Genomic DNA, 19,193 nt, shown 5'->3' with positions numbered 1-19,193 from the left:
ATATAATCCTTATCAATCTTTCAAAAATTGACTATTTGTTCAAACTTAATTCATCTAGTCTAGATTAAGTTCGAACATATTGCTTTTATTAGCTTTGAGTATGTTTTTTGTGTTTCTTACAATTTGAGGAAGAAGAAGTTGCCTATTAATATATTTGGTGTCTTTGAAGAAAATATAAAAAAATTAGTTAAACATGGAAAAGACCTTAGGCCTTGGATGTTACCTCATAAACTGTTGTGGTGGTCAAATGTAATTAACACTAGGCCACATTCCACCAGTTTCTTCTGCAATCATAATGACCATATGAGCCAACAAGTCAAAACATCATTATAGCTTCAGAATAATCAAACATTTTCAAAAGAAACATTGAATACCGATGGTTAGAAATTAATAACTTGGTGTACCTTTACTATTATAATTTTCCCCACATGCAATTAAAATAATCAAGTTATAGTTCAACTATTTATTACTATTTATATTTCATGGGTTTAGGGTTTATAGTAATATGAATAATAATAAATATTATCATACTAACTTTGTGTGAATGTTTTTAAACGGGGTTCTAGACCCATGTTGGTTGTTACATGTTTTTAAATGATATATGAAGCATCCGATTCTTATAGAAGAAACACGGGTTCAGACCTGGTTGAGCGAGTGTTTTCCCAGGGTTGGTCTCTCCGTGCGTCATGTGTAAGCATATGTACGGTGATGGAGAGTAGTCGCTGGATCACATGTTAGGAATACATTGGTTTGTCCCTTCTGCAACTATCATAGTGGAGATTGTAGATGCCGTTTTGCGCCGGGCCCACCTCTTGGTACTATTATCTCTTTTACGGGTGTGTGTGGGTGTTCCACACGTACTGGCTTCACCTCGTTTATGCCTTTTCCAACATGATTTTGGCATTCATAGTGGCCCTAGCTGGTACCTTCTATTCCACGATGTTTTGGACATATCCGTGCTTTGAGGGTGCACATTCGAAATGGTGCCCCCTATTGACGTTTTCTCAATTTGTTGTTTGATTCGGATCCGAGTTTGATCCGGTTCAATGTCTACCTCTTCATTCAAATAAATCAAATTACAAACATATTTTTTGAATTGAATATTATAACAATTTAAGGAACTAATTATAAACTAAATATGTGTCGTCTCAACCAAACTATGTTAGTAGTTTAGTGAGTATAAAAATAAAAATGTAGTCTTTACTTGTTTTGAGCTTAAACACTAATTACATATATTTATTTCAAAAGTATCAGATTGAATTTTTTAATAACTCATCAATTACTTTAATCTAAAACTGATCATACCCTTAAGAAAAATTATCTTATAAGAATTAACCTACAAAATATTCTTCTAATACCATTAATTATACAAATATGAAAATTTTTAACTGGTTATATTTTTTAAACGGTCAACATGTGACAGTTAAAAATATAAACATGAATATAATTTTAAGAATAAAAAGCATAAAAAAGAATCTAAGTAAAAAAATTGAACGTGTCACTTGGTTCATATCTTGGTAATGCAACCTTCACGGAAATACATGGAAGATACCTCCTCGGTATTCACCCTTCAAACTTTATCTCATTCATCGTCTTTCTAATTTTAAATTATTTTAACAACGACATGCAAGGAATTGCCTAGATACACTATCAGCTGATCCAATCTAATTGTACAGAGTCCTTAAACGTCTTAAAAGTTATCTCTAATTACGGGGAAAATCCACCCGCTCGAATGTCCACTGATGGTAAAACTCAAACGTTCTCAAGATCGAATCGGGGATCACAAAAATCCTGGTATTTCTTATTTTAATAATTAATAATTTTTTAAATGACGATGAATATAGGTGGGACCGTAAACAAAAAACCGTTCGACTTACTGGTTGTGAAACTTTTCGACGGGAGGTTCATTTATGCTCGTTTGAAAAACAAATGAGTAAACACAAATAGGGACCATGTTTGTTCAGTTTTGTTCGTTAACATTCGATAATGTGTTTGTTTACGTCCGTTTAAGTTCAGTAATGTTTGTTTGTTTATGTTTGTCGATATTAAAAGTTTTTAATACTTTTAATGACTCTTCTAATCGTTTCATATAGATTTAAACAAGAAATTATGTTCACTTAGGTCTTCATGAACCATAAACTATTCATTTGTCTGATAAAACTTAACGGACGAAATAAACAGTATCTTGTTCAGTTTGTTTGATTCGTCAACAACCCTAATTATAGTAACACTTAAAAAAAATAACAATTGCAAAAGATATATTCAAAAAGTTGAAACATTCATATTCTGTCTATAAAAGTAAAAAAGAATATAATATATTTAAAGAACAGTTAGTTGATATTTAAATAACTGATACAACTAAAATGTTTACAAACAGAAAGACACAAGCTTAAACATGAATCTTTTGTTAACCTTGTAAAGCTGCTAATATGCCCCACTTCTTTTTAGCCATTCTTCTTATTGAGCTGCCAAATATTTTTTTTCTCTTTTTTTCTTTTTACTACTTTTTGACCTCTCACGTGCACCCCTTAACAAATGGCATCTGATCACGTGACTTAACCATGTTACCTCAGTCAGAAACTGCTTCCACATCCAACATGCAATATGTTTTTTTCTTTTTTCAAAAACATAATTATCCACATCTATTATATATTATATCGCCTGTTACGGAATTTGAACCCTTAAAATATTTTTTTAAGTCATCAGATATCATTTGACCAAATGCCTTTTAATTTAACGTACAGTATCATCCTTGCGACCTCACCGACCAACGTGTCAACCACGTCATGCTCGACATCCGACACCAACTCCTCCGCCTCATCCGCAAATGCGGTCACTCCAACCACGCGTGTGCTGTTTCTCATATCCCCTTCTATCAACCAATCAATATCTTCCAGCATTTGACAATCAGCCGCCGGAAAACCACCAATTTTTTCGCATAATATTCCTATAAGCTCCGAACCATACAATCGATGCGAATTTGGTCCGCCCATCCCCACCCATGGTTTTAAACTTATGTAGGGCTTCAAAATATCCACTAGAAGCTCGTCCACCACCGCAAATATTAGTTTCCGGTCGGCCGCACCCGTAGGGTGGCAAATTTTTTCAATTTGTTGAAATATTGATGGGTGGAGAGGGTGTGAAGGGGAGTACCAATGTGAAATTGAGATGAGTGTTGTGTTTTCAATTCCGGTGTGATTGAGAATTTTAGAAATGTAGTTGAAGTAATCAGAATTAGAACTTCCGGTGGTAGCGGTGGTGGCGATGACAGCAGCGATACAGTTACCGTTACTGATACTGTTACTGCTACTGCTGACTTTGTCTTGAAATGTGAGCTTGTGGGTGTCTTTAATATTCTGTAAACATTGTTAAAATATTAAAAATAAATTAATTAATTAATTAATTAATAAAAGGATAAAATATAAAAATGTGAAAATATTAAGAAAGTAAAAAAGATAATGACAATGTTTTTGTGTCATGTTGTGTTGGTACTAGGTAACTAAGGTTAGACAAGTACTTGTTTTTGAGGTAATGTTGTAGTTGATGATGATGTAGATGACGCCATGTCTTTCTTGAAAGACATAAACTTTGTTGTGTTAATGTTGACCTTCACAAGATGGTTTGATAATGGAGTTGACTTCTTGTTGCATTTCTTCACACATGGTTCTTGATCTTGTTGATGCATCTTTTTCAACCTTAAATCATATTTTTCACTTGCAATTTTCTTGCATTTTTGCATTTTTATTATTGGCTTCTCTTGCTTCACATCATCTTTCATCAATGGTGGTGATTTTGTGGTTGATGATATTGATGATAATGGAGAGCTTCTTAAACTAGAATTTGGTTTGTTGAGATTGTTTTTAATCTCCATTAATCTTGTCCTTGCCAAGCTTGAAATGGGTGTTGGTTCATAATTTTCTTTTCCAAATCCATGCCCTGAAATTATTAGAAAAAAAGATAAAATTACAAACATATAGATATAAAAGCATCTTTTTTAAAAATTTTATCGTAACACACACTAGAAATGTTCAAAAACCGTAAAACCATCCAAACCTATCCAATTCAGTTTAGTTTCTCCAAATATCGTATTTGCATAAAAAATCAGTCAACACAAAAACCACTAAACTGCGTTAACCAGTCTGGTTTGATTTAGCTTCTCCAAAAACCATATTTACACATAAATTCAATCAAATAAAAACCGTTAAACTGTCCAAACCAGTCTGGTTCAATGCAGTTTTTCAAAAAACTGTATTTACACGTAAATCCAGTCATATCAAAACAGTTAATCCGTCCAAAACAGGCCGGTTTAATTTAGTTTTTATTAATTATTTTTTACCAAAAACGTACGTATCTATATAGAAATTCAATCAAAACTGGCTGAACTGAATGTACTACATACCTTGATCAAGATTTCTTGATTTCTTGACGGCATTGGCGGTAGACCCTGACGATGGTCTATTCGGTTTAAGCACCACAAGAAACTCATCTCTCCTATGCTCTTTACTCTTACCGGTATTGGTAATATCAGCCCCGGCAACTCTCCTACTAATATTCTCCCTAATTTGTTTCGCAATTTGCTTCGCGTACTCACTCGAACCCTCATCATACCTCCTCTTGTTCTCCTTATTAATTTGGAGCGAAAGACGGTGGTGATAGTCAGCCTCTGTGGAGGGCCTAGAACGAATGTCACCCGTTGATAACCTTGGTGTCGCAGGCAACGAACGGGTGCTATTATTCTTGTTAGATGACAATTTCACAAGAGGGTTTGATGGTGTAGCACAAGAAGATGATGAGACTCTTGGAGACGAGTTTTCAGGTAGAAGATCAAGTCCCATTAACCTTGCAACAAGTGTTGGTGTTTTTGTACTAGGTGAACTACTACATTCTGATGATATGTCTTCTGTTAATATTTTTGATCTTTTTGTATTTATTTGAATGTCACACATCTATTACAAAAAAAATATTACAAAAAACATATTAATATTAATGATGGATCCAACGACCATATTCACTGTAAACGATAAATAATAATTATGACCATCATCATGACAACCTTTATGGTTTACATCATTGTTTATTAACTTGCATAATTAAATAAAAATATAATAATAGATTAATAGAATAAAGAAATGAACTTACAGGGATTTTAAAGTTTGTTTCTTGTTTAAGTTTTAATGATGATGAACATGGTGATGAAGATAATTCTTGTTCCTCTACTTCCAAGCTGTTCCTTGGTGCTTCTACACCTGTTTTACACAATAAAAATTAATACAAATAAATGAATATTATCTGATTTAATGTCATAAAACCGTCGTCCAGAAAACACTCAGACGGCCACTAAAAATTCAAACTTTAAAAGTTACTGGCTAGCTAGAACGATCGTTTGAACAATGTCTGAACCGTCATTCTGGCAATGGAGGTTTCAAACATTTTGAAAATTATTGGCCAGGATAGTCGTTTGGCCAATATTGGACGGCCAGGACAGATAAATTTTGATAACTTTTGGTCAAAACAACTGCTCAACCTCTATCCAAATAGTTGTTTAAAACAAAACGGTGTGTATAGCCGACCCCTACTGTAGGAGGCTCAAAGTTTGAAAATTATTAGTCATAGCAGCCGTTTGGCCAATATCCAGACGGCTGCTTAACCAATATCCTATTCTGATCACAAATGGCATTTTCTTTTGAATTTTTTTGCTCAAAACAGCCCTCCAACCTCTATCGGGCATGAAGCCATTTTAAAACGAACAACATGAATTAGATGCCAGACAGCGTGTATAGTTGACCCTTAATACAACTCCCATATGTGTGTGTGAGAGAGAGAGATATACCTTTGAGAGAGATACCTTTGAGGGTTACATTTGGTTCTCCAATAATATTACTAACACAAGATTCTGAGATCAAAGAACCAGGTTGATGAAATGGAAGATGATGATAATGATGAATATCAAACATATTAAAAATAGCACTCATGCATCCACCAAATGTTGAAGAAGAAGAAGAAGACATATGCCTCTCTCCATCTCTCTTTCTTGATTTTCCGGCAGCCTGCTTCTTGTTAACATCCTTGTAAAGCAACCATGGTTTGCCCATATTATTATTAATATTATTCAAAACTTGTGTACAAATTTGAAGGATATATATATTCAGAAGAGTGAGATTGTGGGGAGCGTAAAAGACGGATCCTCCACGGAAAGAAAAGCAGACAGTGTTAAGTGTTGTTATCAGTCACAGTGAGTGTGACTGTATTGTATATATATTATAAGTTTATAGCACTCACTTTCACTCTCACACTAGAAAATATATATGTGTGTGTATTATATATTATTAATATATATAATAGAGGTAAGATGACGAAATGGCCACGCCTGCACATATATTTTTTATTCTTGGAGATGTAGGGGCACCATATGGTTTCATTTTGGATTTTATGCCATGTGTTTAAATTATTACAAACAAATAAATGTACACTAGAAAGTTGTATGCAAATATCCCAAAAAGAAAATAAAAAATTAAAAATAAAATAAAATTGGTTTTCAATATTAAAATTTTCAAAATATAAAGTATATTGAAATATATGCCTGTTTATTTTTTTTTTTCAAAATGCGGCTTTGCTATTTCTCAATAAACTCAAACCGATTACAATAAAGTGATAGACAAGCGGGAAATAAGTTGCGCCGCAACCCCTTGTTGAATACCTAGATGAAATTAATATATATATACACACACACACACATAACAAGTTCAACTGTCACTACTAGAAAATGGGTATCTTTGCTACGAAAATTTGTGACGCAAATTTTTGCGCGGAATATTCCACGCGTTTCCTACATATTTCCAACGGAAAGTGAAACCCTAATTTTTTGACGTACTTTCCGACCCATTTCTGACAACAACTAAATTGCGTCGGAAATGTGTCAGAATTCCCGTTGCATTTCAGACACATCATTTTAATTGTGTATTTTATGTCTTATAATTACATGATAATAAGGCTTGTGTTGGGAATGCGTCGGAAAATTCAACGCATTTCCGACGCAAAATTTTAGTTTTGTAAATTTATTTTTTTAATATTTTAAATTAAATCATAATATAATGAGCGTCGGAAATGTGTCGGAATTCACGACACATTTCTGACACGAATATTTAATTTTTGCAATTTTATTTTTTTAATACGGTAAGTAGATAGAAAATACAAATTGTGTCAGAAATGTGTCTAAATTTCCCACGCAATTCCGACACAACATTTAATTTTGTTATAATCGTTTGGATGATTTTTATTAATAAAATTTAGTTATGTAAAAGAAAGAGTAAGTATATACTTTATTATTTCCTACGTGAGGCACACATTGTGTATTGAGAGTACGTATTAGAATGGGGCTTCAAAAACAAGGTGATGTGGTTCGTTATAAAGATAAAGCTAGACTGCCACGAACACGGAAACATCAACTGGATATGGACTAGCAGCTTGTGAAGACAACCTCAAATTTTAGTGAGATGAACCAAACTAACAAAGCGGAATTTGAAGATCCAAGACGCCAACGAGAGCAAAAGCTTCTTCTCATGGAATAAAACAAGAACCGGGTAAAATAAGAATAATGATTACCAATTCTTCATTAAGTCACACGACCATATAACCGGACTCGAGCTACGTGTTACTTTACAAATAAAGGACAATCTCATAAAATGTTGGGTTGGGACTAGTTTTTTTATATGTTTTCAATTTTTTATGTTTTTATTTACTATGTTCTTTTGGTGATTTTATTTCTCAAGTAGCTTAATTTATTTTATTTTGTAGTTTCCAATATTAAAGAAATGCATTTGCTTTAAAATTACATCTTTTTAATTAATACATTTTATTTAAAAATTAGTGAAGCTAGGATCGACACCGTTGTTTTGGAAAAGAGAAAGGAAAATTGGATAGGCGATGTGACGTTGACATGGAAGATGGAATGGATAATAAGCAATTAGGAAAGCATGGGATGGTAATCTCTACCCCCATTTAGTGTTTCATGATGACCCTATGTGAATCATGGCTCGATTAACTAACAAGAAGAGTAGGACATCCTATGATAGTATTTAGTTACACTTATTTGTAAAGTGTGTAATCTATAACGAATGTATTAAAATAGTTTTAAAATGTTTCGCTCGGTATGCAATATGTAAAATTCAACATAGTACATCAAGATTTATGTATCTAAACGTGACAATGTACGCGTGTTTGAGATGATGTTCGCTTCATTTTAATTTTACATTGCTAAATGTATAAATGTATACTTTTGTCTGATCACAAATTCAAAATTAACATCCATTACATAGGCATCAAGATTTCTATAGCTTCTTTTGCTCCATGGATTTGATGAATGTCTTGTAACGTTTGATATTATTATTGAGTCTCCTAAGTCCTTATTTTAAGAAATGGCGAGAAATAATAAACTTCGAATATATAGTTTTAAATAGAGGGATGTGAGGTTGTTGGATTTATTAGTTATCTTGGGATCCGTAATAATATGCCCGTTTTGCATTTCATTCAAACATTGTACTTGTTTTATAAGATCCTCATCTTCACCATATAATATCTACACTACTTTAGTCCACTTGGATAATTATATTAATATTACTCTCCCATCAAATTTTATATTTTTCATATAAACTGTAACGTTCTTTTAACATCTGTATAGATCCACAAATTTGAACTGCTTAATATTAAACTATATTTCATGAATAAATAACAAATTTCATCCTTTATGTTTACTTCAAATTATAGGTTTCATTCTTTAACTTAACTAATTATAAAACTTTTTATTTGAAAAGTTGTAGCACATTAGGTCCTGAATTTTCACTAATTGTCGTTAATTTTTTTGTTAATGGGGTATTAAATGACCGAACTAGCCTTTATAAAACAAAAACAAAAAATAAAGAATAAATTCAAAGCCTCACCCTTAAATATATATACTACTAGGTTAAATACCCGTGTATACACGGGTTAAGTAAACTACATTAACAAAAAAACAAAACAATGTGAAATACTTATACTAATTTGGTATTAGATGAATGAATATGAAAATGTATTACAACGTTGAACAACATTTTTATTTACCCTCTAATCGAATATAAGAAGATTGAATTCATTTCCAATTTTAATCTAGAAAGTGTGACATAAATATCTAAAATTTGTCCTTGTATATAACGTTTAAAATTTATTTAATCAAACATTTCTTACTAATAACACACGATTATTACTAAAAACATAAATTATTTAGTACTAATATTATTTTGATATAGGGATTTATATTTTTAAGAAGAATAGTGTTTAATTAAAAGATTGATACAAGTCATACAAATACTTAAATAAACAATACACAATTTTAAAATAAAACATTATATTATAAAGCAATATAAAGTGAAAAGGTTTAAAACAAAAATAAGCAACACACCGGATTCTAAGAGTTTAAAACAATGTTAATCCACAAAAATTGTAAAGATACTTTAAAACATAAAAAACATTATCTTAAATATAAAAAACAGCTTCACTTTTTCAAAGCAACAAAGCACCCCAAACAACATAAAACCATTATAGGTTTGGGATAGTAGCGACCATCAGATATTTTGGCTTCACTTTTTCAAAGCAACACAACATCTCAAACAAACATTAAACCATTATAGGTTTTGGATAGTAGTGACAGTCGGATATTTTGGTCACATTCACATGTATTTTTTCTGAAAGATATTTATCTAGATTTGATGCACATGAGTATGTAACATCACATGACCGGTAATGAAAATTACCATTGTCGGATGGTTGTCCAAAACTTATAACATTTAAACATTTGTTTTTTATGTGAAATAAACTAAGTTTAATAAAAAAGCATAGGATAGTAAGATTATATAAAAATTAGTTTCTAAACCTTTGAGCATGGTATTATTAATTTTTTTTATGGAATACAATAGAAGTTATAATTATAGTCAAAAAAGACTATTATCTTGTATAAGTCATTAAATCGTAAAAAACAAAGAAATGCTATATTAAAATTCTAAAACAAATATTGTAAAAGGACCTCATTAAGAAACAATTCTTTTAGTTAAAATTAAATATTACGGGGAAAATCATGTTAGTAAACTCATAAGCAAAGGTGTTAAAATCATGAAAATAATATTAATTTTTTATTTAATAATACTTATTAACAAAAATAATTTAAGAAAACAATAATAACTTTTAATTTCAAATTGAAAACTTAACAAAAGAAGACAAATTTGAAAAAAAAATGGAATAATTAACGTGGTTAAATTATGTTTTGCCAAGTGTCGCAAAGATGGGCCAAATAGGTGCCACTTGGCACAACAACATTTTTATTTATTATAATAGTAGATATGTCTCGTCTTTCTTCTTTCTACACCTCTTCTAATTAAATACCAAACATCCAAACCATTTCATCGGCTTCTCCCACACGGTCGCTAGTCATCTCTCTTTCGTCGTGTGTTTTTTCCCTCTATTTCAGTTCTAGTTCGTGTAATCGGTGGATCCATGGGGATTTTGTGGAGCGAAGGTGATCGCTAGGGATTTGCTCGAAGCTAAAGGGGAAGAAGAAACACACACACATACACTAAAACTTTATTCATAAACAATAATTTTCATATACAACAACAAAACTACACAAACTACATCAAAATATATTGCAACAACAAAACTACACAAACTACATCAAAATATATTGCACGCACACTATTGTTTGAGAGAGTGGGGACCACCCATGGTGTCCGTCCTTCATCTACTCTCCTGGACCTATCAATGAAGTCCATGATCCCTTTATTCGCTCCTTGCCACATAATCCGGACGCACCCACAAACAAGAGTGCTATGTATGTTCTTACCCTAAATGCAATGGCAAAAATAGAGTAGCAATCAAAGATTAACTCACATTAAACAATACATAGGTTAAAATGACGACTACCGATACCTTGTGTTAATTACTATTATCAAGTCCTCGATGGTGTCGCGACTCGCTAGTGAACTAAACATTTTAACATAAACATCAATGGAAAATGGCCCTACCTATTTTATCACATCCTACCCTTTATATATTATTCTTATTTTAAAATACCTTAAAAGGAATTATGCACTTGTCACAGGTCTAAGTCAAATGGTTGGGTTCATGTTCTACATCAATAACCCTTTAAATGAGGCTGAGGGGTGTGGGGGCTTTAATGGGGGCTCCAACCAATAATATTATGACGTGTGGCAGAGAGAGAAACTGGATAAGGGGGGTGTTGGAGCCCCCGTTAGAGCCCCTGGCCCTGGTGTGGAGGGGCTCCAGCGAATTTTTTTTTTATTTTTTTATAAATATATTCAAACAACGTATTATTAAAAAAAACTCATAAATTATTAAAAAAAACACACATTAATAAAAAAACACATTAATATCTAAAAATAAAATAAAAATTAAAGTACTAAAAAAAACATTCTTCTTATTCTTCGGCCTGGTCTTCTTCGATCAACCTCTTTCGGATACGTTCCTTTTGCTTTTCCATTAGCATTTGATCGACCGGATTTAGGTTACTGAAGTCTCTAGTAAGAAAGTCCAAATCTCTCATTCGACTTTTTTCCTTTTTGTCATTAGAGACCACCTCCATGGTTTTGTTGAATTTATTGAGGGGTTCAACAAGATTGGCGATGTTTACGGCTTCCCCCTCAGCCGGTTTTTCCCCTTGGCGTCCCTTCCCAATGGCCGCCTCCTCGGCGGTGAAGACGTTTCCTCCTCCGCAATGTTTAGGTCGAATCCAACGCGGCAATCCGACCCGGTTGAAGTGCTATACGCTCCAGACGAACTAGTTTTAGTCCGTTTCGGCCCTACTTCCGCATCAACGTCCGGCGCCACCAGCTCAACCCACTTGGAACACCTTTTCAACCTCTCCCACAACTTTAAATCGTCCCACGTCTTCACCATCCCATACCTCCGCAAACACTCCTGCTTCCACTTTTCGACCGTGAAATTGTAAACCGCCAAATCATCACTGCCACTTGGTCTCATACTACCGCTGTTCCTGTTGAAAAGATTAGTAAACAAGCCGACAAATTTTCTGATTTCGGACCACCGACCCAAAATCATATCGGCGTTCCGCTCTGTACTCCCAACGAGCATGTAGAATGTCTCCCTAACCTTTGTCCAAAAAATCTTGCTCTTTTGGTAGTCGGCTGCAAAATGAATAAATAAATTAGATTTCCATTTAACTTTTTTTATTTAACTTTTTTATTAAAAATCATTTTTAAAAACGTTAAAACAATTACCGCAACGCCGATCCTCAGAAATGACTATCCAAGCCCGACACAAGGCTTCCTTCTCATCCGATGACCACGGAGTGGCTTTCCGTTTCGTCCTCAGAGTCGAAGCCGGTCCCGACCCGTCCGTTGCAAGTTGTTTTTTCCGGTGGACGCGTCTTTTTGGTCCCGTAGCTTCACCGTGTGATTCTTGTGTCTCCGGAACAACAAAGTTAGGAGACGGTTGTGTGTTGGATGGTTGAAAGCCGGATGATTCTTGCGGCTCCGAATAAAACATCGGTTGGTGCGGTGACGACCATAAATCGTCGTCAATATAATCTGAATCAAGGTTTGGGTACCAATTTCCAGCCATTTTTTTTTTAAAAAGTTGGGAAGATGAATTGATTTTGGGTGAAGGTTTGAAGCTGTATTGATTGATATGGGTGAAATGGGGTATTATATAGGAAAAATTTTTTTTTTTTTAATTTAATAAGAGCCCAACGGCTCTTTTTCTAAAACCAAGACCACTTTACTCTCTCTTCTCCCACTAACAGGCTCACGCCTGCATGTTTTTTCGCGCTAGCGCCCTGTTTGCGCCCCCGCTAGCGCCCCGGTGGTGTGGTGTTAGCGCCTGGGGGCGCGAGCGGAGGGGCTCTAGCGCCCCGTTAAAGCCCCACACCCCTCAGCCAAAGAATTGACTGTTGATGGAGCCCATTAGGCATCAGTTAGCAGTGTACGTTCTTTGGTCCATAGTCCATACTACAATAATGATTTTCTTTACCTTGTTTTTTCCAACCACCGTTTTTAATTCTTTCTTTAGTATGGTAGGTTATAACTTTTGCATGTGTATTATTATGTATCTAACACTCATAAAATTTATATACTTATATTTATATGTTTATGTATTAATCCCAACTATCTCTTCTTTTGGTCGTTGTCGAACCCAACTAACGAATTAGCTGCTGGCGGTCATAACTTTTAACGTATTTGCTCACAACGGTACGCGACTAACAGAATCCTAACATCGTTAGTTGTAGGTCGCCGGAAAAACGTTTTCTGTCTGAAAACTCAACAGTTTTGTCCCAAACATCTTTGTAACTTTGTATCGGGCATTTAGGAACCTTTTTATAGTAAAAGCCTCAATTATTGAGGTCGCCAGAAACCCTAGAATCATTGTCGGAATCAGTTGATGATGCTCAAGTGGTGGTAGTTGGTTGGCGATGAGTCAATTGGTGGTGGTGGCGGTGTGCAGGTGGTGTTTTCCGGCAAAAAAATTGACTTTTCCGGCGACCTGAAACTAACGGCGTTAGGATTCTATTAGTCGCAGGCCGTTAGGAACAAATACGCTAACAGTTGGGACCGTCAATAGCCAATTTATTAGTTGGGGCCGGCAGTGATCAAAAGACAATAGTTGGGATTAATAAAAACCAATATACTTTTTAAAAACTTCGATCATGTTGTGTTTACAATATACTCGTACCTATACAGAAAATCATTTCACACACTAGTCGTTTCTTAAAAATTGTTATATTGTTATAATAAAAGTATTTATGTTCAACTTTTCAAATAATAAAAACACGCTTATAGTTTTTGTTGATGCTATATATATAATACTAACTATAATAATATTTATTGTCAAGACGCTCGTTCATTACTATACTTCATATACCTATGAACTTGGAGGTTCAAGGGAACAACGCCCCTTTCTAATTGGCTAAAACATAGGTTGTTCAAAAGTACTTGACCGGGAGCGGGGTTGTGTAGCCATTACCGGTCCAAACAATTATATGAAAACTACTTAAAACCCATAAAATTCAGTTCAAATGCATAATAAATAAGCATAATAATGGAGATGTGTAATAATGAACAGCTTTTAATACATAGACGTATAATTTATATCTAGAATTTAATTTGCCTAGTGTACCTTTTGAATCACATATGTCCCAACATACTAAAAGAGCTTTCCCAATAATCCATAACTGGTTGAATTATCTCGTGTGATATGGTGGGAATTTGGTTCTGTCGATACGTTCATTACTTTTTGTTACGGTGTTGACACTCGATATAACAATCGAAAGAAAAAACCAATGGAATATAGTTATGATATGCGTAAAAGGATATCGAAACATGTCTTAATGTTTTATTTCGATCGAAAACCATAGAAACAAATTAAATTATGATGTATCTAAAAGGACACCGAAAAGTGTTTTTACATTTATCGGGAAAAAAAAAACGAAACTGCTATCAATGTTAGTATTAGTTCAGTTCGTCAGAAAATTGACATCAAAACATTGAAAAAAAAAAATCAAACATCTACGAATATAGTTTTTTTTCAAGATATAATTAAATTTTAAAGTTGTGTAGCTAAACTTCAGAAAAATATAGGCTTTGTGTTGAATTTATGAAAAACAAAACTATACTTTGAAAAAAAAAAGAAGAAGAAACTCTTTCTGATCAAACTTATGGTCAATTTATAATAAACAAAACTATACTTTCTGGTCAATTTATATAATCAATTTTAAAGAGTAAACTGTAGTATTTATTGTACAAATTTCCACACAAAAATGTTAATATAGATTTAAAATATGTAAAACAAAATACATTTTTTTTTATTTAATTTGACAAACAACTTAGTGAAAAAACAGAATACTAAACTGTTAACATACTTTTATAAACGAAATAAGCAAGCTAATTAAAATACCAATATAATCTTAACATAACCTTCACAATATTTAATTTTTTAATCTGTTATTTAAAAAAAAATAGAAGAGTAATATAAATAATATAATTAGGGGAAACGTGTCATGGGTCTTAGATCCAGATTCGTAACCTACACAAATATTCCTGACTTCTTGTGTGTATGTCGACTATTCAAATTTCGAAAGGTTTTGTGGGGGGTCACGATATATGCTTATGTTAATTATTATCACCTATTTATTTGAGTTTTTTATTTTAATATTTAAGTCGAAATATTATTTTTTGTACCAATAACCAATGCGACAACATCAACTCTTAACTTATAAATGTGTGTGTTGAATTTTAGGCAAAAAAAGGACTTGAATATTTTATATTATATTTTGAAAATTTTTTATAAGTATTTTTTTTTGTGCAACAATGATTTTAATAACATTTATCTTGTTTAATGGGACGCAAACAAGTTTTGAAATTGATAAATTACTTTTAAAACATACTTAAACGTAACTAAAATGCATATGTGGCATAGTGCAGCCGGTTTTTGGATCGGTTCATGGGAGTTTGCTCCTGTCACGCTCCCTTTCGACTTTTCTTGTTTTGTTTCATTTTATTAGTTTTCGTGTGTTACTATTTTCTAGTCTTGTACTTGTATTTAGGGTCGTTTTTCTGGGTCAGTTTGTAATGTTGTCGCTTCCTATCTAGTTTCCTACTAGATGGTTTTTTATTAATAAAATATCGCTTCCAAAAAAAATTTATTATAAATAGTAAAATCTAGTAACCTACAAATTGTAAGAAAATGTTATGTCTAGCTTGTGGTCAAAGTACAATGTTACGAAGAGAACAATATACTCAAGGGTTTTTTCTGTTTTTCATAAAAGTAATCACTAATCAAATTTGAATTGAAAAAAAAAAAATTGAAACGTGGAATTTGTTATAGATATAATGAGATATGTATTTGGGATCAATGCTAAGTATGATATCAATATGTACTTTAAAGGTATTCAGTCATTAAGAATATTGAACTGTTACAATATAAGGTGAGCATATGATATTTTAAGTCGTTAGCTGAGTTTGAGATCAGCTGTCAAGTAATGTGAATCAAAAGATAATTATCAACAGAACAAGTTTTTAAATTTTAAACAAAGACCATAATATCGCATAAAACTTACAAGCTATAAACATGATGGAAGATGAATTATAAGGAACCCCATAATTATTATGAGATCAAGTATAAACGACCGTTTTACAATGTAATATGAGACTAAGATTAACAAATTATATCTAAACACGTCTAATTGCAAGTTCTAATGTCTTAGAACATAAAAATTATGGGCATCAACACACAAAACTCGCTATAAGATTATATACAATTTTATTATGCGAATTATTCTACTAATTGTACTTTATCAAAGGAAATTATGCCAGCACAAACTTTATACTTTTATCATCTTTTATAAAAAAAAAGTGGTATAAGCTTTATAGAGCTTTTTTCCACTTTAACATCTTCTATAGCATTTTAACCATATTCTTAATATTTTTTATTGTGTATGTATATTTGTATAAAGTAAATGAAAATGTCTCTTTTTTCTTATTCAAACCCTTATAAAATAAGGGATTTTTACTTAAACTTATAAGGCTAAGTGTTGTCGATAGCCATCAGTGACAACACCATAACCATGTGGTTTGTTTTTAGTGGCTAACCTCTATCCTCCTCTTTAAAGCTCATCATAGTAGTGGCGCCTCCACCCTTAGCGCCCCTGACGCCTATATGTAATGATGTTTAACCCTATTTGACGCCCCCCAAAGATGTTGGCATGGCCATGGGTGACACCCTGTGGGCTTCCACAACTCTTGGTCTCACATTATTTAAGCTTGTTTTATATAATACAATATACTTTTTAAGGGAGTTAATAAAGTAGATTTGAAATTAAAGAGAAGTGCATACTTCATAATATAAAATTAAGAATCAGAAAAAATAATGTGTTTAAAATATGAGTAGTATAGAGGTATGTATACATATATGATTTGATGAATGATATAATGTTGTTTTGTAAGGTTCGTAGAAAACGAAAACCATGTAAACTAAATGATCGAGATGGGGAGCGTTCTTGTCTCCAACATTTACATGTGTTTTTGTTTCTTTCCTCCTTGTCGTGTCTTTTGCTACGTATCATTCATCTTGAATTTAAGATTAACATTATCCATTTTATTATTATTATTATTTAAACTACATGACAATGCAAACAAATTAAAAAGCAGCTATTTTTGTACATTTGGTAGATAGTAACCAGCTTGAGTTAATGCAACTTTTCAAGTGTTTAACTAATAATATTGCCAGATGGATTCTTTCCCTTTCAATATTCTTTTAATAGTAAACAAAGTTTTCGACGACAACAATGTTTACGTGATCGGACAAGTCGAATGAAAACCCGTGAACATAGGTTATAATTGCGAGCCTAACCGTTTCTCTTAGTTAACACTTCACTACTTCGTAATATTTAAATAAATATCTATTGTCGTAATATATAAGTAACTATCCGTTGTTACGTGTCATCTAGTTTTCAATTTAGTTTGTGGACAGTAACCCACCCGGCTCATTGTCGGGTCCGGCCCAGGAAACAATGAAAACCACATATGAGCGAAGGTGTTAAACCAACATGTGTTTTTGTAAACCATTATAATATTGTTATTAGCCTAGCGACATAAATGAGTTGGACAAGATTTTGCATTTTTATTAGTGGTGTGGACTTGCGTCTTTAAGTAGCAAACATATCTAAACAAAGATGAACAAAATGAACAAACACAACTTAGGGAACACCAGTATATATTAAACGTGAATATCAATCTTTCGAGCCTAAAGAATTAACCAAACTAGACTAAAATGTAGTAGGTCTAAAAAGTTTGAATGAATATATAAATAGACGTAACATCCAAATTTAAACACACATAAACTAGTGACCATATATAAACATAAATGAATGAACATAAGCGATCGTAAATGAACAAACATAAATGAGCGAGACACGTGTTCATGCTTGTTTGTTCATTAATTAAACAAACAAACATAACCGAACTTCTTATCAAACAATATATTGAATGCTTGATTCGTTTACTTGCCTACTTTTTGATATTTCCAATGTGTTTTAAGTAATATGAAACCATACCACTAATTAGTGGTGGATCTAGAAGTAAAATTCAGAGTTATTCCAAAAAAGTATTTGGAAGTAAGGGTGTTCTAATATTTGTTCTGAGGTATCCGATATATAAAACGAAGAAGAATATATATATATATATATACACAAATTTTGCACTTTGCCAAGAAAGTTGCAGGCTCATAAATCCGCCCCTACCACCAGTAAAACTAGAGGTGCACAAGCTAACTAGTTAACTGATTCCTAACTGGTTTCCAGCCGAAAACATAATCGGTTTGTAACCTGTCCACCGAACCGAACCAGCCCCTACCACCAGTAAAACCAGTTTCGAACTGTCGGTTTATATTATTGATCTTCGAAACCCGTTAACCTAACCAGTTATTTATCTTTTTCAATATATATTCTTTTAAAAACCTGGTTTTTCCGGTTATTTACCGGTTAATCAGTTCGGTCATACCCGAAACTAGTTATACCAGGTAGGGGTTTCTTGTCTCAAAAATGATTAGTACCCGACCCAACTAACCGGTTTAACTGGTTATTAACCGTTGACCAATAACCGGTTTTGAAAATAATCGGTTTTCAACTAACCGGTTTGTGCATGGCTAGGTAAAACTAGAGGTGCACAAAAAGCCCGAACCTGAAACCGGACCCGAAAAAAACCCGGAACCGGTTTTTTTTATACCTGGGTTTTTAATGCCCGAACCCGTACCCGACCCTACTCGTAAGGTACGGATAGGGTATGCATTTCAGTACCAAAACCCGTACCTAGAACCGGACCCCGACTTATACCTGGAAATACCCGAAACCCGGAACCGGTTCCATACCCAGAACCGGGTTTTTCAAATACCCAATTTATACTCGAAAGTACCCGGAAAATACTCGAAAATACCCCTAAAAATTGTAACCCCTTAAAAAAAATCTAATCTATACCTGAAAAAAAACCAGAAAAAAGCCCAAAAATAGGGTTCTCAATACCCGAAAACAGGGTATTCAAATACCCGGTTTGATACCTGACCCGAACTCGACGCATAGGGTACGGTTTTTAGATAGAATACCCGGACCCGAACCCGAACCCAAACCCGACCTGGGTATTGCC

At 33.2% G+C, this 19,193-nt stretch overlaps 1 protein-coding gene across 1 annotated transcript; it reads right to left on the bottom strand.

Annotated features, from left to right (window-relative positions):
- Positions 1–2,702: 2,702 nt before the first annotated feature.
- On the bottom strand, positions 2,703–6,092 carry LOC143585832 (uncharacterized). The gene is made up of 5 exons (XM_077067520.1): positions 5,831–6,092; positions 5,140–5,246; positions 4,400–4,946; positions 3,518–3,936; positions 2,703–3,356 (listed from the first exon to the last, which is right to left on the bottom strand). The coding sequence occupies exons 1-5, from the start codon at positions 6,090–6,092 to the stop codon at positions 2,703–2,705; spliced, it is 1,989 nt and encodes a 662-aa protein (XP_076923635.1).
- Positions 6,093–19,193: the final 13,101 nt, after the last annotated feature.

The sequence above is a fragment of the Bidens hawaiensis genome, unplaced genomic scaffold, assembly GCF_021521415.1.
Source record: "Bidens hawaiensis isolate Kalapana, Puna unplaced genomic scaffold, B.hawaiensis_p1.1 tig00034178_1, whole genome shotgun sequence".
Classification (NCBI taxonomy): Eukaryota; Viridiplantae; Streptophyta; class Magnoliopsida; order Asterales; family Asteraceae; genus Bidens; species Bidens hawaiensis.
This window is presented reverse-complemented; position numbering and strand designations above follow the sequence as displayed.